Here is a 22,949-nt window from a genome sequence, read left to right as displayed (position 1 = left end):
AGTAATTTTGTTATTACTAATTTAACTGTGTAAATAACCGTTGAAAATTGTTTTTATTTTCTATAAATTAAGGTGCAAATTAATACGACAAGTACTAAGTATTTGCTATTCCAAAATATTTTGTTTTTTAGACTGGTTGTTTGTTACAGAAAAAAAAATAATGGTTACTCGTTTTTTTATACTTTGGTTATTGTTGTTAATACCAAATTTCAATTGCTTAACTATGCAGAGAGTTTTACGACCAAATTTGCCAGTGGTAAGTGTAATTGGATGTAAACTTGTAATTAAATATAGAAAACATTGTTTCATTATTTAACATCAATATAATAAATTTTAGGGACCATTCCGAATGAAATTCAAAGCTGCTTTTATTTGTGATGAAAAAGTCGACTATTTGATAAGCTTTAATGTTCATCAACACAAAGCTTCTCAAACCCGAGTGGAAGTAAGGGGAAATGTTTCATTGAAAATACCTTTTGACGATTCCTTAAATGTAAGTATGTCGTTGAAAATAGTTTGGACAATACTCAGTTCGGTATCACTTTTACTGCTATACAATTTTTTTTAAATTTTCATTTAACAATGAAGTTGTAGTGCTGTCTGATGTAGCGTTGCGTTATATGTGGTTATTTAATTTGATATTTAGGTTAATTACGAATTTTTTTTCTATTCTTTCTTTTACATATTTACAATATTTAGTATAATAAATATATTTAAAAATAAGGTTACAATGGCAGGTCTCCGCACGACTTCTGTTTTAATCTTTTTATAGGGTTTCGTTGCGATTTAGGTAACGCTAGGTTCCTAGCCAGAATGTTTGGATGATTGGATAGAAAATTATGGTATCTGGTAAAAATGTTTGTGTAGTGGTTTTGTTTTAAAGTAAAGAAAGATATGTAAAAAGAAGCGTTACTTGAATAATATTTAAAATAATATTCAGACTCCGTTTAGTAACACTTTTTGGTTTAGTATTTTATAAAACCTAAAATTATATTTCATTGGTCTTAATTATGAGTGTATACAGATTTGATAATTTTGTCGTTTTATTTAATGAAGACGCAGAGTTCTACAATCTGTATTTTTTTTCGATATTTAAATTTGTTAGTGGCTCCGATGTCAAATATTTTTATATTGAAAACAGTTTTGTAGGTAGATTCAGATTTTAAGAATTAAGACAAAAGGAGAATAATAAGTATTCTGCTTAGGTTCGTCCAGTTCTAAAGATACGAGTAAAAGAGAGAACTAAAAAAAATAGGTAATTCATAAACATTATTATTCTGTAAATTTAAAAACCAAAACATAATGGGATATTAAAGGTAAATGTTTATAAGATAATTCGGTAGAAATACAGCTTACAATTAGTATAGTTTTTGGGCGAATGAATAATTGTTTTGTCTTAATATATTTATAAGGATTTGTACGGTATTGATTTTAAGTACTATCCATACAATGTCACATTTTACTACTATTGCTTTAACGCGTATTAAAAAAAAAAAATAAAATAAAATTCATATGAAGTATAATAATTTTTTCCTATTTCACAATTTGCAGTACAATTTAAATATGGCAGTACTTAGTAAAATCGGAGGATGGGTAGACCACGCATTCGATTATAGTACTCAACACGCTTGCACAACTTTAAAAACATTTTTGGGACCGTCCTGGTCTAATTTAATGAAAAGTATGAATACAAGTGCAACTAAACAGTGTCCACTAGACAAAGTATGTAACAAAATAATTATAAAGTTTTTTTTCTTATTTTATATTGTTTTCATAGAATAACCTATGTATACCAACGATAGTCAAAAAGATAGTATTAATATATGTCTTATATAAGTTTTTTACTGAATCCAAATCCGTTCACATTTCTTTTAGGCAAACATTTGTAATAATTTGTTTTCGAACAACCCCCAAAAATACACCAGTAGATATTGTAATAGCAAATATTTGTTTTTCAGGGTGAGTACATTGTGCGTGGATATGATTTAACAGAAGTGGTAAATTATCATATCCCGAAAGAGTTCTTTTACGGAACATATAAAGTTCGATTATACTACACGGATAATACCGGGATGATCGTTGGTTGTCAAATTGTAGTTGTAGAAATTGTAAGACCATGGGAATACGATTACTAAATGCAATTTTCAAATTTAGGCTGAGCATCAAAACATAGGCACTATTGATCATTATTATCAACACATTGCACTATGTAATAATGGTGGATGGATATAAAGTGCAAAAAGAGTAACACAATAAATCAACCTCAGTAAATAAAAATAAAAATATTTTATTTATGTGTACTGGAAATAATAAATTTCCAAATTTATCTGTTCAAATTAATTTACATGAATTGTAAAAATAATATTCAATTAATAAATTACTGATATAACACTTTGACTGTAAGTTTTTCTTACCTTATGAACTTTAATTCTCGTCATTATTATTTATCAACTACTACTGATAGTTATAAATTATTAAAGGACAATACAAAATGTTTGATATTTATAGGTTATTGTTTTTGTTTTTAACTGATTGTCCAAACCAGGCGAGCTCAAAAACATGGTAAAATCATAGATCTATTAGTTTACTACCTACGTTAGGTAAACTATTCGAAAAAGTGCTTCTAAAAATAATTCAACCTATTTTTCAATAAAATTATATAACACTAAACACACAGATTGGGTTTAGAGCAAAACATTCAACAATCTTTTAGGTACACCGACTGACCGACACTGTTGTTTCGGAGTTATAAAACAAACAATACTGCACCGGACTGTTTCTAGATGTCGCCCAGGCATTTTATCGTGTCTGGAACATTGGTTTGCTCAACTAATTAAAAGAACAGTACAGTGGGGTCGGGGTATAGTGGGGATGGAGCATAGAGGGGACGGCAAGGTCACAGGTTTACAGGAATTTTTAAATCTGAAAGTGATAAAATCACTTTCGAATAAACGCTTCGATGCAAATTAGTAGTTAGTATTTTCAAGCCAGTACAGTCCAAACCAAGCACGGTGTAATCCAGCAAAATAAAAAAACATTAAATTGAGGATTTGTATTTACAAATAAGCATCAAAGCGTTAATTTGAAAGGGACTTTTTTCTGGGAGGCCTTGTACAGTAGATTATAGGCATAATTTAATCAAAGCATAGATGGGACGGAGAGGTCCCAGGTCGACAGGAATTAGTATAAAAAAACATGATAATAGGGAATAAAACTGAATCTCAAAACTTAACTTAAATTCAAACCCCCTAATAAAACGCATGTGCACTACCAACCCCACACGCAGACTCAAACCTAACTGGAATCGTGACCTAATAAAATAAAATTAAAACTTACTTCTAATGAGGTTTTACCAATGGGCGGCTTCCTTTCATGTTAATTATTCAAGCTATGTACATATCCTCGAAAAAAGAAAAACTTATTGTAAATATTGTACAGATTGTTTTGTTAATATAGAGAATAAACAAAAAAACTGTATGTATTTATTTAATACTATTGAATAATTTTTTAATTTAAATAATGTTATAGAGAAATGTATATTTCTAGAAGCTCACTTAGTCGTATCAGAATTTAGAAGGTACAACCCCATTAAGGTACTTAAAGCAAAAATTTAGCACAAAACAAATTATAAGTTAGCATATTAGTGTGCTGTTCGTGTAGTACCCGAGTATTGTTTTGAGACAAATGAATTAATTGAAATCAATACATAATTGTATTAGGAGATGAACCCAGAACTATTATGAGCACCTGTATGCGTGTATTTAAATCTATGTTAGTTACATGTCACACAATATTAACAACAGTAATGGAAATAAGTTATAAAACCGAAAATAGCCAACGAAACGATGCGGCATATACGGTTGGTTCATTAGGGTTAGTCCAATTGTGAAAAAAAAAATTATTATAACATTTTAATATTATTCTTACATTCATTTGATTATTATTGTTCTTATTTATCTTTTTATAAATGCTATTCTTGTAAACATTTTTTGTCATTATTTTTTTAAATAAATTGTTAACTAATTTAAAATTTTATATATATCAATGTATTATTGTTTCTGTTCTATTTGCATTTTGAGCGTTAAATAATAAGAAACCAATTTTCTCTTAACATATTTGCAATTTAATAGTTTGAATTATTGAAGACACTTACATATTTGTTATTTTATAATAATTAATTTATTTTCGTTATTTTCCAATGAAAATGATATATGAAATAACTTTTGTTCTAGTGAATATTTTTAAAAATACATTTTTAAATTAATTTATACTCATATGCGCTACAAGACAACAACAATGTTCTTAAAGGCAGTGATGATGTATCAATATTATTACCGGTGCACATTTTTATGCTGTGTTTTTGTACTTAAGCAGTATAATAATATTGTTATGGTCGTGTGCGTTGTAATTGATATTGATCGAGTCATTCGGGCCCTACTAAACGGTGTGCAAGCGTCATTTAAATAAATCCATTTTGAATTTAAATATTACAACCGAATTGGGCTGCATTTAAGAAATCGCAATAAATTACTTAGGTATACAGTAGCTGATGTAATAATATAACGCATTACCTCCAACATCGACGTTTAAAGTACACGACCTAAAAAGGTTTATGTGAAGATTTTTAATATTATTAATACTTATTTTAATTTAATTGCCAATGGTCTCCAGTTTCATACCATGATCTAAACACTCGTCCACCCATTGTTTGAGTATGACCTCATGAAAAAAACATGTTTAAGACAACAACAAAAAAACTAATTAAAATTATAAAACCGAAAAAGTTTGGTCAAAAATATTAACGAAGCATCGCCGTCAAGTCACTTTTCACTACCATTGCTTTAGTTCATACAAATAACTTTAATTGTTTACTATTTTATTATTTGTAGTTAAATCTCAATATGACAGAGTTTAGTAAAATCGGAGGATGGGTACACAACGTATTCGTTTATAGTGCTAAAAACGCTTGCAGAACTTTAAAAACTTTTGTGGCGCAGTCCTGGAATAGTTATAGGAGAAGTTGGAATTTGAGTGCAACTCAACAGTGTCTAATAAACAAAGTATGAAACAAAATAGTTGTCCAGTATTTTTTTTATTTTATACTAATGTATACTAATGACAGACAAATAGATAGTTTTAATAGACCCATTAAAAGTTATTTTAATTGCAAATATAAATTTTACAGGGTAAATACGTTTTACGATTTGATTTATCAGAAATGAAAAATATGCATTCCCCTAAATACGGGACTTATAAAACTCGATTATTCTACATTGATAAAACCGGAATGATCGTCGGTTGTGTGATTTTAATTATGGAGATTGTAACACCATGGGAATACGATTGCAAAATGCAATTTTAGATTCAGGCTCAGCCACATTTAACATATGCACTATTTATTGTGTTCATATCAACACATTGCACTCTGAAATAATGGTGGATGAAAATAAAGTTCAAAGTTAAAAGTTGAAAAAAAAGTATATAATAATATAAAACGAAAATATTGAATACTTTACATTAAAACCGTAGTTTAAAATGCAGAGACCATTTGAGGTTCAATTTTAATACAATTCAATTTAGAACATTTTTTTACACATTTCCAACGATGACAATAAAACACTAATGCACTTATTTGTAAGCAAACTAAATTTGAAAAAAAGTATATTTGTCTTACAACAGATTGTAAAAATAATTTTAGGCCAATACAGAACTTTCATTTTTAATGTGTTTATTTCAAACTGATTAAGTGTTACCTAACCTAACTGATCCTAACCTTTATTTACTGATTATTAATCAAATTATTTTCATGTACACAGAATTATAAGAAATATTAATAAAAATACAAATATTAATTTAAAATAGAAAAGTTTTTATTTTTATTTTAACTTTGTTAACATTTAATAGCCATGATGTTGTATCAGAAAAAACCCTGCCCATCTTATCAACATGAATCAAATAAAAATAAATAATTTATTATGTTGTATCCAAGGTCAAAGTAGCATTAAATAAAAATGTATTGTTACAGCAATCTGTTTAAGTCTTTAGAAATTGTTGTTGTTTCCTAGAACCGCTAGAGGCAAACTAAATAGTAATGATGTACTTAATTCACAAATTATTCGTGTAAAATATGTGGTGGTAAGTTACAAAAAAAAAATGAAGGTTATTCCTTTTGTTAAACTTTAGTAATTTTGTTATTACTAATTTAACTGTGTAAATAACCGTTGAAAATTGTTTTTATTTTCTATAAATTAAGGTGCAAATTAATACGACAAGTACAAAGTATTTGCTATTCCAAAATATTTTGTTTTTTAGGCTGGTCGTCTGTTACAGGAAAAAATGAAGATAATTGTTATATTTTGGTTGTTGTCCTTAATACCGAATTTCCATTGCCTTACCATGGAGAGAGTCTTACGACCAAATTTACCAGTGGTAAGTGTATTTAGATGTAAACTTGTAATTAAATATAGAAAATACTGTTTCATTATTACACATCATCAATACGCAAAATTTTAGGGTCCATACCGAATAAAATTCAAAGCTGTTTTTATTTGCGATGAAAAAGTCGACTATTTGATACGCTTGAATATTCATCAGCATAAAGTTTCTCAAACCCGAGTGGAAATGAGAGGAAATATCTCATTGAAAATACCCTTTGACGATTCCTTAAATGTAAGTATGTCGTTGAAAATAGTTTACTTAATACTCTATTTGATATGATGTTTTGGTCTTTATTTGTAATGTGGTCGATGTGAATCTCTAGATAAAATGTACATTATGTTAGGTTTATTTTACTAGAATAAAATATTACTGCACACAGCACGATTATTGAAATTCTAATTGAGTAAGATGAAATATAATTCGGTAGAACTGCATTTTTGCGCTTTAGCTTATTAAATGAATTTTTTTAAAAATATTTATAGGGATTAGTACTATATTTAATTAAAATACTAGTTGATTAAAATTGTTACTGTTTGAAATCAATGAAGTCGAAGTGTTCTCTGCTGTAGCTAAGCGTTATGTTATTAGGGTAGCAATTATACTTTTATTACATGGGTGTGAACGATATAGGTGGAAAGGCTATTTATCCAAATAAATAATTGCGTTGTTATTGATAGGCAAATCCACGACACAATACAAATATTTTTAAGACACCAAATGAATGTTAACTGAAATGTACCGTCAAACAGGCCAACTTGGGGCATATGTGTAAAACAATTAACATTAAAATATAATATATATGACCAATGCCCCAAATTACCCATATAGCCCCATGTTGGCTAGTTTTGACGGTAATAAAAATCTTTATATGTATCACTTATTTGTCGGTTAAGAAAAAAATGTCAAATATCTATTATATTAAAAACATAGGTACTAAGTATATAACTTGACCTATTTTTCGGGGGTTACCGTTTATAAAAAAAAATATTAAAGAAATGTATAAGTTACTGCGCCACTATGAGGCTACCTTCAGTTTAATTCTTAGACTTAAACATCTAATCATAAATTCCAACCCTAAAAAAGCAAATTTAATCAAAAGTGTCTACTAATCCCGTGTGTATGAGTTTATGACTTATTTTATTTATTTTTTTAAAATTACAAATTACAGTTCAATTTTAATATGGCAGTACTTAGTAAAATCGGAGGATGGGTAGACCACGCATTCGATTATAGTACTCAACACGCTTGCACAACTTTAAAAACATTTATGGGGCCGGCCTGGTCTAATTTTATGAGAGGCTGGAATATAAGTGCAACTCAACAGTGTCCACTAGACAAAGTATGTAACAAAATAATTATCAAGAATTATTTTAATTTTATAACTTAGAATAACCTATGTACCAACGACAGACGAAGAGATAGTTTAAATAGATGTATCAAATAAGTTTTTTACTGAATCCAAATCAGTTCAACCACTAGTTATTTTAATTAATAATATTTATTTTACAGGGTGAGTACATTATGCGATATGATTTATCAGACGTGAACAACTATCATATCCCTAAAGAGTTCATATACGGAACTTATAAAACTCGACTATACTACACTGATAAAAATGGAATGATCGTCGGTTGTACAATTTCGGTTGTGGATATTGTAAGACCATGGGAGTAAGAATACTAAACGAAATTTTAAGATTCAGGCTTAGCCACTTTTAACATATGCACTATTAACTGTGTTCATATCAACACATTGTACTCTGAAATAATGGTGGATGAAAATAAAGTGTAAGATGGGCAACGCATTAAATCAATCAAATACAGTAAATAAAATTATTAAATTTATCTGTATAAGGTAATTTACACGAATAATTGTAAAAGTAATATGCAATTAATAAACTACTGACATAACATACAGATTGTAATATTTGTTTTTCTTATCAGAGCCCCTTCCAAACCTCGATAGATATAAATTATTGTATTGGACTGTTCAAAATGTGATAAAATAATAAAAAAGACTCGCATTATTGTCGTGGATATTCCACTTTGGTGAATTGCTTTCTGTGCTTTATTATACAGTGCTGGAATCTTACTATTTCCAGATTCTTGTGGTAACGTTTGATTGTGATGAAATCTTTGCTAACTTTTTCTGTACTGATGTCTGTAACTGATAATACTATACTAGATTTAGATTGTGTTGATCTATACGGTTTTGGCTTAACTGTGCCAGATTTTACTGATCTAATTGTCTATTTTTTTCATAGCTAGTTAAATTTTACTACATAGGATTTAAATGATAATATTAAACGAAAAAATTGAATACTTTTTTTAGTATTGTAAAACTTAAAAAAATTAACAATGTATAATAATTAATAATTATAATATTACACAATAGAGTTATTTCACTTTAGTGTTTAACTTTAAAATCCAACCAATAACACTATTCTAACTCAAATCGACCAAATGCAAAAAAAAAAATATTGATATTTTAAGAACAAATTTAATGTACAACATTATAGTTTGCTAATAAATTATCCAAACAGTCCACCATAAATAAGCATAAGTATACCGATAAAATAAATATGTAAACAAAGCGCTATAAACATGGTATTTTTGCAAAAAAACGATCACGTGCTTAACGAACCAACAAGGAAATTTTATTGCGGAAGGTCAACCAATGGAAACCGGCAGTACCAATTTCATTTTATACTTAATGTTTTGCTAATTTGGTACACCGTGTGCGGATGAAAAAAAAACAAATTAAACTAACAGCTTCTTGCTATTGCATTCAATATAAAAGTCTAGATTCTACTCTATCAGCTTATGTTAGACCTATATTTAGACTAATTTTCAGCTGGTAAATCCTAAAAATTAAAAATCCAGTAAAGTATAGGCATAACGGGATCAAGGCAACTAGGGGACGGAGAGTTCACAGGTCTACAGGAATTATTATAAAAAAAAATGATAATAAAGAATAAAACTGAATCTAGTACTATAAGTATTCAATGTTTAATAAGTAACGCCTAAATAGTGTAAACATATGTTCAACAGGGTATTTACATTCCACAATTTCTACGATCAAAAGAATATTAAATAGTTTTGTGTGTAATGTTATAATTAGTAGTTTTAGATTCAAAATTTTTACCAATCTCGCCTTTATAATATAATACTAATGATGTTGTAACAAAATAATCCATCTCTACGTATGATTGACTTACCATTAACTTCAGCCAAATTATAGGATACATTATGTTATTATATCCAGGGACGGAATGCTATTATACAAAAAATACAAATTACAGTACAACAATGTTGTTGTAAAAACGCAAAATTCAATTTTTTTTTTTAATTTCTATTGTTTTTAACTATACATTTTTTTTTGTGACATTTCAATTGTGTAAAGATCTGATAGAGTTGTATAGATTTCCTGTAACTTGAGGGCAAAATAACTCTATATAAGTAGTAAGTATTTACTAAACCTATCTTGTTTCTGGTTTAGCCTGGTTGTCTGTTACAGTAAAAATGAATATTTCTCGTTTTGTTACACTTTGATTATTGTTGTTAATACCAAATTTCCATTGCTTTACCACGCAGAGAGTTTTACGACCAAATTTGCCAGTAGTAAGTGTATTCGGATATAAACTTGTAACTTGTAATAAATTTTGACGTAACAAAAATAATTTTAGGCCAATACAGAACTGTCATATTTTATTGTGTTTATTTCAAACTGATTACGCCTCTCCTAACCTAACTGATCCTAACTTGTATTTACTGATTATTAATCAAATTATTTTCATGTACACAGAGTTATAAGAAATATAAATAATGTTGCAAATATTAATTTAAAATAGAAAATTCTTTTATTTTTATATTAACTTTGTTAAAATTTAGTAACCATGATGTTGTAACAAAAAAAGTAACTCCCCATCTTATCGACATGAATCAATTAAAAATAAATAAATTATTATGTCGTATTCAGGGTCAAAGTAGCATTAAATAATAATGTATTGTTACAGCAATCTGTTTAAGTCTTTAGAAATTTAGAAACTGTTGTTGTTTCCCAGAACCGCTAAGGACAAATTAAATAGTAATGATGTACTTAATTCATAAATTATTCGTGTTAAAAATGTGATGGTATGTTACAAAAAAAAAAAAAATGAAGGTTATTTGTTTTGTTAAACTTTAGTAATTTTGTTATTACTAATTTAACTGTGTAAATAACCGTTGAAAATTGTTTTTATTTTCTATAAATTAAGGTACAAATTAATACGACAAGTACAAAGTATTTGCTATTCCAAAATATTTTGTTTTTTAGGCTGGTCGTCTGTTACAGGAAAAAATGAAGATAATTGTTATATTTTGGTTGTTGTCCTTAATACCGAATTTCCATTGCCTTACCATGGAGAGAGTCTTACGACCAAATTTACCAGTGGTAAGTGTATTTAGATGTAAACTTGTAATTAAATATAGAAAATACTGTTTCATTATTACACATCATCAATACGCAAAATTTTAGGGTCCATACCGAATAAAATTCAAAGCTGTTTTTATTTGCGATGAAAAAGTCGACTATTTGATACGCTTGAATATTCATCAGCATAAAGTTTCTCAAACCCGAGTGGAAATGAGAGGAAATGTCTCATTGAAAATACCCTTTGACGATTCCTTAAATGTAAGTATGTCGTTGAAAATAGTTTACTTAATACTCCATTTGATATGATGTTTTGGTCTTTATTTGTGATGTGGTCGATGTGAATCTCTAGATAAAATGTACATTATGTTAGGTTTATTTTACTAGAATAAAATATTACTGCACACAGCACGATTATTGAAATTCTAATTGAGTAAGATGAAATATAATTCGGTAGAACTGCATTTTTGCGCTTTAGCTTATTAAATGAATTGTTTTAAAAATATTTATAGGGATTAGTACTATATTTAATTCAAATACTAGTTGATTAAAATTGTTACTGTTTGAAATCAATGAAGTCGAAGTGTTCTCTGCTGTAGCTAAGCGTTATGTTATTAGGGTAGCAATTATACTTTTATTACTTGGGTGTGAACGATATAGGTAGAAAGGCTATTTATCCAAATAAATAATTGCGTTGTTATTGATAGGCAAATCAACGACACAATACAAATATTTTTAAGACACCAAATGAATGTTAACTGAAATGTACCATCAAACAGGCCAACTTGGGGCATATGTGTAAAAAAATTAACATTAAAATATAATATACCAATGCCCCAAATTACCCATAATGCCCCATGTTGGCCCGTTTTGGCGGTAATAAAAACCTATAAATGTATCAGTTATTTGTCGGTTAAGAAAAAAAAGTCAAATATCTATTATATTAAAAACACAGGTACTAAGTATATAACTTGACCTATTTTTCAGGGGTTACCGTTTATGAAAAAAAATATTAATTAAAAAATTTAAAGGAATGTATAAGTTACTGCGCCACTATGAGGCCACCTTCAGTTTAATTCTTAGACTTAAACATCTAATCATAAATTCCAACCCTAAAAAAACAAATTCAATCAAAAGTGTCTACTATTCCCGTGTGTAAGAGTTTATGACTAATTTTATTTATTTTTTTAAAATTACAAATTACAGTTCAATTTTAATATGGCAGTACTTAGTAAAATCGGAGGATGGATAGACCACGCATTCGATTACAGTGCTCAACACGCTTGCACAACTTTAAAAACATTTTTGGGACCGTCTTGGTCTACTTATATGAGAAGTTGGAATATGAGTGCAACTCAACAGTGTCCACTAGACAAAGTATGTAACAAAATAATTATCAAGAATTATTTTAATTTTATAACTTAGAATAACCTATGTACCAACGACAGACGAAGAGATAGTTTAAATAGATGTATCAAATAAGTTTTTTAATGAATCCAAATCAGTTCAACCACTAGTTATTTTAATTAAAAATATTTATTTTACAGGGTGAGTACATTATGCGATATGATTTATCAGACGTGAACAACTATCATATCCCTAAAGAGTTCATATACGGAACTTATAAAACTCGACTATACTACACTGATAAAAATGGAATGATCGTCGGTTGTACAATTTTGGTTGTGGATATTGTAAGACCATGGGAGTAAGAATACTAAACGAAATTTTAAGATTCAGGCTTAGCCACTTTTAACATATGCACTATTAACTGTGTTCATATCAACACATTGTACGCTGAAATAATGGTGGATGAAAATAAAGTGTAAGATGGGCAACGCATTAAATCAATCAAATACAGTAAAAAAAATTATTAAATTTATTTGTATAAGGTAATTTACACGAATAATTGTAAAAGTAATATGCAATTAATAAACTACTGACATAACATACAGATTGTAAATTTTGTTTTTCTTATCAGAGCCCCTTCCAAACCTCGATAGATATAAATTATTGTATTGGACTGTTCAAAATGTGATAAAATAATAAAAAAGATTCGCATTATTGTCGTGGATATTCCACTTTGGTGAATTGCTTTCTGTACCAATGGAAACCGGCAGTACCAATTTCATTTTATACTTAATGTTTTGCTAATTTGGTACACCGTGTGCGGATGAAAAAAAAGCAAATTAAACTAACAGCTTCTTGCTATTGCATCCAATATAAAAGTCTAGATTCTACTCTATCAGCTTATGTTAGACCTATATTTAGACTAATTTTCAGCTGGTAAATCCTAAAAATTAAAAATCCAGTAGAGTATAGGCATAACGGGATCAAAGCAACTAGGGGACGGAGAGGTCACAGGTCTACAGGAATTATTATAAATAAAAGTGATAAAATTGAATAAAATCACTTTCAAATAAAAGCTTGGATGCTTATTTAAAAATTTAGCACCTCAATTTAATACTTTCTTACTAGTTCTCCAAGTTTAATATCTTGGACGGAAGGAAGACTGGAGTATTGTATTATTCTTATCTGAGTGCATTACTCTACCGCACTCCACCTGCCATCATAACGTTAAAAATATTTATCTAAAACTGGTTTTAATGGTTAAACCAGTCAAATTTGTCAGCAAACTATTCTATATTTACGACGAAAATTTGCGTCTTATTAATTTACGCTCAAAATGCAGATAGTACAGTAACAATAATACATTGATACATATTAAATTTTAATTTTGATACCTAACAAATATTTTTAATAATAATGACGGGAAAATGTTCACAAGAAAAACGTTTTTTAAAAAATAAATGGGTACAAATAAAATAATTAAATATAAACATAATAAAAAATATTGTTATCAAGTTAAGTTTCTAAAGTTGACATAAAAGTAAGTAATTTACTGGGGTAAGGCCGTGAAAACATAAAGGATTGTAAGAATCGAGATAACATTGTATAAAAACAGTTGGAAAAATAAAAATTCAATTACTGATGAAACCCTAATAAAAGCTATACTTGAAAATAACTGTGATTATGAAGTAAGTAAAAATTCTAATGGTATAGTTGTAACACTCACCCGGGTGGTGCTTTGTATTATGTTATTGTTGTGGAGGTGTCGCCAAACCACCGGTTGACTTCACAGGAGAATGGACCACCCAAGCAAATTTTTGTAAACATTATACATATACAATCGCACATTATGTGAACAATATGTTTTATGCGTCGATCGGTGGGTATACAAGCATAAATATTTTGACAATTTCATATTATTTGTGACAGACATAAACGAATTTAATGTTGTCAAGGACACACGTATAGGCGCAGAGTTGTGCATCGTTCGAATAAAACGTTATCTAAATAATCATCTAGATATCACATTGTTCAAGTAAAATTTATTCGAATAATTTTAGAAAAAATGTATTGAATAAAATATTATATGAATAAAAAATTATACGAAACATTTTTAAAAATATTATTAAAATAGTTTGTAAGTGCTATTTTCGTTTAATTATAGGTATTTGAAAATAGTATTTCGTACAAGTCTAATACATTCTATATTTAGAAAATATAATATTAAACCAGTAAATATAGGAAGACAATTTTTTATTCGGAACATTTTCAAAACAATTATTTGAATGATATATTCTTGTGAAAAAACTATTTGAATAAATTGCGAAATGATTATTCGAATAACGTTTTATCTCGTACGTATTTTACTCTCGGATATTAGCCAATACAAAGTTACCGTACGATCTTAAATATATAGTATAAAATAATATGCGTTTTGTTGGTTAGGTTAAATTTACCTAACCTAACCCTAACGTTGAAGTCCTGTTCATTTGTGATCTTTATGTCTGGTCCATGACCATGCAATTGTTTACTCTGCAATATGAATTTTTTTTTACTTTTGTTGTTTTCAATAGCTCTACCGACTTTTAATACCTATAGAGTAACGTATACATTTACTGTATACCCAAGTGATTTATCGCGATTTCTTAAATGCAACCGGATTCGGTTGTAATATTTAAATCCAAAACGGGGATTGATTCGAATGACTCGATCAATGTCGATTACAACGCACACGACCGTAACAATATTATTATACTGCTCAAGTACGAAAACACAGCATAAACCGGTAAATAATATTAAGACATCATCACTGTCTTTGGGAACATTGTCGTTGTCTTCATGCCGGCGACTAATAAGCCGCAGGCACAATTACTGCGTTGTCTCCGACGGACAATGTCTTTATATCCCATCAAATTGCGGTTAGCAAATTATTTATTATGTCTATTGCCGTTCCGGTGGTACGAATTTGAATAAACGACCGTAATAGGTACCATTTATAATATATATTATGTAGACAATACGCGAGTCAATGCGATATTTTGTGGTTAAAGCAAGAGACACGAGACATTTTTGTGTATTAGTACCCAAGCATCATTGTAAGTACACAAGCATTTGTGTAATCTTATTACTTACACAATTCTGAATCCCAAAAAATTAGTTTAATATACTGGGTGTCCCACAACGCCTGGACAAATAAAATCATTTTTGTTCTAGTGAATATTTTTAACAATTTTTTTTTTTTAAATTAATTTATACTTATTTGCGCTATAAGCTCCACGTTTTTTGTTGCACTTAAATATTTTTTTTTTTTTTTTTGATAGCCATTTTATTATCAAACATTTTAAGATTAATTACTCTAAAAGTAATAATTACTTATAACTGTTAGTATCTAAGTAAAATTACTTACTAATACACGCTTACTACCGCATTCCACCTCCCCATCATACCCTTTAACTTTAGTAACATCTAAATCTGGTTATCGACCAGTCAAAATGTTATAATCATGTAATAAATATTAATTATAGTTTCACAATTTTAACTTGTCAATTTAATCTTGTAAAATATAGTAACGATGATGTTGTAACAAAAAGTGTAACTGTTCATCTCATCAACTCTTATCAAATAAAAGAAAATAAATTATTATACATCCAGGATCGAAATTTATTTGTGTTATAAGCTGGTTGTATGTTGCAAAACAAAAAAATTTATATTACTCGTTTTTTTTATGTAAAATTAGATTTTAAGAGTTAAGACAAGAGGAGAATAATTATAATTTCGATAACGTCGTTATGTGACTTAATAGATAGAAATAACTAAAAATAATCTGATCATAATATAAAATACTTAAATTCGTTCAATATTTAAGTCATTAATGAATTCCATGTCTAATATCGGTACAGCAGATGATTTAAAATGTAATACATCATCCAATTATTTAATAATATACAAATGTAAAAAAGCCAGTACAGGGGGGTTGGTGAGGTCACTGGTTTACAGAAATTATTACAGCTGTAAGCGATAAAATAACTTTCAAATAAACGCATGGGAACTAGTATTTAGTAATTTCAAACAGTGTAGTCCAAACCAAACACAGCATAAACCAGTATAAATTTATCAAATCATGGCAATGTTTTATGGACATTTTTTTAAAGTGATCCTAGTAAGTTTTGAGCACTTAAGATTTAAGTTTTAACTGGTCTTCAATTAAGGTTTTTTTGGGTGAGAAAAATTGAAAAATGATGTCAAATTGGAAATCAATAAAAATTTATTTACGATGAACAAGATGTGAGAAACGAAAAAATTATTATTATTTTCTGCTGGAATTACTACACAATTAATTACACAGTTAAATACAAACAGCCGACCCTACTACCTGCTCCGCCAATCGTAGTATATTAATATTATTAAAATTATTAATTTTGGATTCAAAATATTTTATGCTACAATTTTTTTGCCTTCTTAAATAATATAATAAAAATGATGCTGTAACAAAACAATTCAACTGTACGTACTATTAACTTCAATAAAATTATAGGATATAAATTATTATATCCAGGGTCGACGTCTTATTGTATTAATAAATAACAGTACAACAATTTTGATGTTAAAAAATGTAATTCAATTTTTTTTTTTTAATTTCTATTGTTTTTAACTATAAAACTGTTTTTTTGTAACATTCGAATTATGTAAAAAAAATTTTAGAGTTGTATAGATTTCCTGTAAACTGAGGGCAAAATAACTCTATATAAGTAGTAAGTATTTACTTTCCTACCTTGTTTCTGTTTAAGCCTGGTTGTCCGTTACAGTAGAAATGAATATTCCTCGTTTTGTTATACTATGGTTATTGTTGTTAATACCAAATTTCCATTGCTTTACCATGCAGAGAGTTTTACGACCAAATTTGCCAGTAGTAAGTGTATTCGGATGTAAACTTGTAATTAAATATATAAAATATTGTTTCATTATTTAACAACAATAAAATAAATTTTAGGGTCCATACCGAATAAAATTCAAAGCTGTTTTTATTTGCGATGAAAAAGTCGACTATTTGATACGCTTGAATATTCATCAGCATAAAGTTTCTCAAACCCGAGTGGAAATGAGAGGAAATATCTCATTGAAAATACCCTTTGACGATTCCTTAAATGTAAGTATGTCGTTGAAAATAGTTTACTTAATACTCCATATGATATGATGTTTTGGTCTTTATTTGTGGTATGGTCCATGTGAATCTCTAGATAAAATATACATTAAGTTAGGTGTATTTTACTAGAATAAAATATTACTGCACACAGCACGATTATTGAAATTCTAATTGAGTAAGATGAAATATAATTCGGTAGCACTGCATTTTTGCGCTTTAGCATCCTTTTAAAAATATTTGTAGGGTTTAGTACTATATTTAATTAAAATACTAGATAATTTTTTTTATTATTTTAATTAAAATTGTAACTCTTTGAAAACAATGAAGTCGAAGTGTTCTCTGCTGTAGCTAAGCGTTATGTTCTTAGGGTGGCAATTATACTTTTATTACTTGGGTGTAAACGATATAGGTGGAAAGGCTATTTATCCAAATAAATAGTTGCGTTGTTATTGATAGGCAAATCAACCACACAACACAAATATTTTTAAGACACCAGATGAATGTTAACTGAAACGTAATAGAAACCTATAAATGTATCACTTATTTGTCGGTTAAGAAAAAAATGTCAAATATCTATTATATTAAAAACATAGGTACTAAGTGACCTATTTTTCGGAGGTTACCGTTTATAAAAAAAAATATTAAAGAAATGTATAAGTTACTGCGCCACTATGAGGCTACCTTCAGCTTAATTCTTAGACTTAAACATCTAATCATAAACTCCAACCCTAAAAAAGCAAATTTAATCAAAAGTGTCTACTATTCCCGTGTGTAAGAGTTTATGACTAATTTTATTTATTTATTTAAAATTACAAATTACAGTTAAATTTTAATATGGCAGTACTTAGTAAAATCGGAGGATGGATAGACCACGCATTCGATTACAGTGCTCAACACGCTTGCACAACTTTAAAAACATTTTTGGGACCGTCCTGGTCTACTTATATGAGAAGTTGGAATATGAGTGCAACTCAACAGTGTCCACTAGACAAAGTATGTAACAAAATAATTATCAAGACCTATTTTAATTTTATAACTTAGAATAACCTATGTACCAACGACAGACGAAGAGATAGTTTAAATAGATGTATCAAATAAGTTTTTTACTGAATCCAAATCAGTTCAACCACTAGTTATTTTAATTAATAATATTTATTTTACAGGGTGAGTACATTATGCGATATGATTTATCAGACGTGAACAACTATCATATCCCTAAAGAGTTCATATACGGAACTTATAAAACTCGACTATACTACACTGATAAAAATGGAATGATCGTCGGTTGTACAATTTTGGTTGTGGATATTGTAAGACCATGGGAGTAAGAATACTAAACGAAATTTTAAGATTCAGGCTTAGCCACTTTTAACATATGCACTATTAACTGTGTTCATATCAACACATTGTACTCTGAAATAATGGTGGATGAAAATAAAGTGTAAGAAGGGCAACACATCAAATCAATCAAATACAGTAAATAAAATGATTAAATTTATCTATATAAGGTAATTTACGTGAATAATTGTAAAAATAACATTTATAATTAATAAACTACTGACATAACATACAGATTGTAAGTTTTGTTTTTCTTATCAGCCCCTTCCAAACCTCGATAGATATAAATTATTGTACAAGGTCAACATTCACTACATCCATAATAATATAGTGTTACAACAACTATTTTAGGTCATTTAATGTACAAATATTTTATTTATGTATGTCGTATCGGAATTTAGAAGTTATAATCCCATGTTTAATGTACCTAAACCAATGATTTAGCACAAAACAAATTATAACTTTGAATATTAGTGTGTTGCATTGTTACTGTGCTACCTGCATTATCAGCGTAAATAAATAATACACCAATTTTCTCATAACGTATTTGCAATTTTATAGTTTTAATTATTGAAGACACTTAAGTTTGATAATGTGCTATCTAGATGATTATTTAGATAACAGTTTATTCGAACGATGCACAACTGTGCTTGTACGTGTCTCCTTGGCAACATTAAATTCGTTTATGTCTGTCACAAATAATATGAAATTGTCAAAATATTTATGCTTGTATACCCACCGATCGACGCATAAAACATATTGTTCACATAATGTACGATTGTATATGTATAATGTTTACAAAAATTTGCTTGGGTGGTCCATTCTCCTGTGAAGTCAACCGGTGGTTTGGCGACACCCCCACAACAATAACATAATACAAAGCACCACCCGGGTGAGTGTTACAACCATACCAATAGAATTTTTACTTACTTCATAATCACAGTTGTTTTCAAGTATAGCTTTTATGTGACAACCGTGACATTAAAAATAATCATTCAAAACTAGTTCTCCACCAGTCAAAATATTTAGTAAATTATTCTTCATTTAAAAATTTGATAAAATAATATATAATTTTCCGTTTAAGTTAAAATAGTTGATAAACAAATAGTCAATTGGAAAGGGATAAGAAAAATAATGAAGTCTGTGAAAAGTTAAGTAGAGACATTAAATCACCCTGTTTAGGAAATATTATGGTAATATTTCTAATATATTAGTAAAATGTAAACAATACATTTAGAACATAGTAACAATTAATCACATTGGTTAAACAGTAAAACATTTGAACATTATAATTTCTTGTCAAAACATGATCTTAAAAATATGAACAAACTTTGTGACAACATTTGAAAAACGTTGTTATTTTTTATATTCATCAAAAACGTTCAGTGTATACTACACACATGTGTGTGTATCAAGAATAATATAACTTATAAGTATAGTTTTTCTAATGCAACAACAACTCGTTCTGAGAATTTTATGATTGAAATTCTGCGAAAACTTTATTATTTTTCAAACACAAGCAGATTGGATTCCCCAGAGCTAAACATTTGTAATTATTTGTATTTGAACGCTCACCAAAAATATGCAGACCTCTCTCTAATATAACTTATAAAAAAAAATATTCCCCACGATTAAATGTATTGTACCTACTAACTATATTATGTAAAAGAAACCAGAATTATATAAATCGATGATAAAGGAAATGTTCACTGTGAAATGTAATTTGATGAACCAATTATAATAATTCTTAATGGATAGTGATGTAAGACAATAAAAAAAAAAGGGGGAAAAAATGCAAAAAATTTCCTCCCCGGCGGGGAATCGAACCCCGGTCTCCCGCGTGACAGGCGGGGATACTTACCACTATACTACCGAGGACTTGTTAGGATGCTGCAACATATAGTGCTTTTAAGTCAACGGCGTTTAATTAATAATACAGATAGATGGTAACTCATATTATTATAAGGTTAAGTCGATACTGCTAAACGAGAATTTTGCAACTATATTCATCTTGCTCAAATGCATGCAACTAACGTTTTATGTAAGTTCACCATTTATATAATAATAAATAATATAGAAAATATTATTAATAATGGACAATTTTAAACTAGTCCGAAACAATTGTTTGATAGTTTAAGGACAATTTTCAAGTAGCTTATAAGTTATAGTAAATTTGTTTGAGGTAACACTAACACTTTAGTTTATTATATTAAAATCATAGTTTTGGTAAAATCAAGTCCCGGCCTCGAAATGTTATATAACATTATAATGTAAAGCGGTTTTTGTACCTACGAGAAAAAAAAATAGCAGTCACTTTTTTTTTAATCTAAAAAACATTTTAATCTAACGTGAAATTGATACATTTTTTATTTTATCTTTTTTAGTTTTAAAGATACAATATTAGGAGTGAACTCGTTGGAAAAACGGTGAAAAACTCTCCTGAAAAGTCTACTGGAAGGTATCTGAAGGAAGGTAATAAAAACTGTTTTTTTAAGTTCATAAACAATTTTGTCAATTAAACAAATATTTTTCTCATATTATTATTATTTTTTTTTTTTGTAGTTTCCGTGCTGCAGCATTCTGTAAACAATTTCTCTAAAAAATGTATGTTTAAAATAGGTATTCAATTATAAAGTAAATACGAATTCTTCGATGTTCACCTTAAACGGGAAAAGATATTAAAAACCATTAAAGATACCGAATAGGTGTATTGCTTCGAATGTTAGGTACTTATAACTTACAAAAAATCACCAAATCAGATCCATTACGCGGTTAATTTATAAAAATTTCCCACATCGGATTTAAGTGTAGATTTTGGGTGGTACATCCAGTTTTCGAAACACCGCTTTTACAGCATTAATATATTTAATTATATCTATATATATATATATATTTTTTTTTTTTTTTTTTCAATTATGCATACCTACATATATATTACATATCATTACATTGTATATCTTGGTTAAATATCAATTAATGGTCTCGTTTAAACGTCAATAACTACAACCGAAACGTCGAATATCAAACCCACCGGTCGGCGACGTCACCGAGTGCTTAGCGACGGTAATATGCTAATTTTTTGTAATCGAAAATTTGACTTGAAAAAAAAATTGGTTTTTGGTACGAAACAAAAATCACGTAACATAATGCAATTGGCCGTTATGTCCAAATAGAGTCGCCTCGTCGGTGGCTGTATTGTCGCCAGATTATAAACGTTAATAAATTCACAGGTCTAAATGAAAGGAATAATATGCCTCAAATAGTTCTATGTACATAATTTAGCACGCGACAGACGTTAAATTTCGGGTACTTACGTAACAGAGTTAGTTACGGCTTTATTTAATTATTCGTTAGTTTTGTGAAACACAGAGGCAGATTTACGAGGCTGGTGTAGTGTGCTTTCGGAGCGCGTTTGGACGTTTTCCAACATCAGTTTACAAATTACACTCTTTGGCCACGTCAAGTACACGGAAACAAAAATACCAAACGAACGAATCGGGTTAGAGTTACATTTTCGTTTTCCTAATTAATGAAATTTCCTTTCCCCCCCCCACTACATTATATTTTTGTTCACCGTGAGCTTTAAAGGTTGGTTGTTGCTCTTGCGCCGCAACGTGAAAAGGCGGCTAAATGCATTTGAAATGAAATCAGGCGTAAAATTAATAACGCCGATGGCTTCGGATAAGATATCTATAATAGCAGTGATGTGTAACAATTCACATACAATGTAATATAATTATCGTTATTTTTTTAATACATACACGCGGGACAGGTGAACCCAGTTTGCGCGGTGGTAAAACAGCTGTGTCAAGTACCCGCACAGGTGTTTTGGTTTTGTATACAGCGCAGATTTCATCCGGAAATGATTTCGCAACACTCGATGTACATACATACATATCTAATATACAATATATTAGACCAACGACCAACCCGAAAAAAATGTTTATCGGCTTACACGACAACTACTTACTGGAAAGTCGAAATTTTAACTTGATCGGATAATATTTATTGATGACTCAAACCTATTTGGTCCATTTGATTTAAACGTGGGAAAATTATATCTTTTTTCTTTAGACAATATGTTTTTTCATTTATTTTTTAACGTGCTGAATGGGCTTGTCGGAAAGGTGACAACAAAAAACTTAAAAAAAAAAAAATTCTATGAGAAAAACATTTGATTTATTATTTGTTTATTTTAACTCTTAAGTAGTGATATCAAATACTTGCCTCATAAACTTTTCTGAGCTTCAAAGCTAAAAAAAAAAAAAGA

The 22,949-nt window shown here is 28.8% G+C and overlaps 1 protein-coding gene and 1 non-coding gene across 2 annotated transcripts; one reads left to right on the top strand and one right to left on the bottom strand.

The window, feature by feature from the left end:
* The first annotated feature begins 6,396 nt into the window (after window positions 1–6,396).
* Window positions 6,397–18,714, top strand: LOC126839941 (uncharacterized). The gene is made up of 4 exons (XM_050575410.1): window positions 6,397–6,429; window positions 6,514–6,669; window positions 18,164–18,334; window positions 18,505–18,714. Exons 1-4 carry the CDS (start codon window positions 6,397–6,399, stop codon window positions 18,667–18,669), a joined length of 525 nt encoding a protein of 174 aa, XP_050431367.1. The 3' UTR covers window positions 18,670–18,714.
* A 1,771-nt stretch (window positions 18,715–20,485) lies between these two features.
* Window positions 20,486–20,557, bottom strand: Trnad-guc (transfer RNA aspartic acid (anticodon GUC)). Its single transcript has one exon. It is a non-coding gene; the product is annotated as a tRNA-Asp (tRNA).
* Window positions 20,558–22,949: the final 2,392 nt, after the last annotated feature.

Source organism: Adelges cooleyi, unplaced genomic scaffold (assembly GCF_023614345.1).
Source record: "Adelges cooleyi isolate 19-005CV unplaced genomic scaffold, UGA_ACOO_1.1 ACOO_flye_CR_arks_rails_tigmint_CR_PRNA_31, whole genome shotgun sequence".
Lineage (NCBI taxonomy): Eukaryota > Metazoa > Arthropoda > Insecta > Hemiptera > Adelgidae > Adelges > Adelges cooleyi.
Note: the sequence above shows the minus strand (reverse complement) of the source record. Positions and strands in the feature narration are given on the sequence as shown.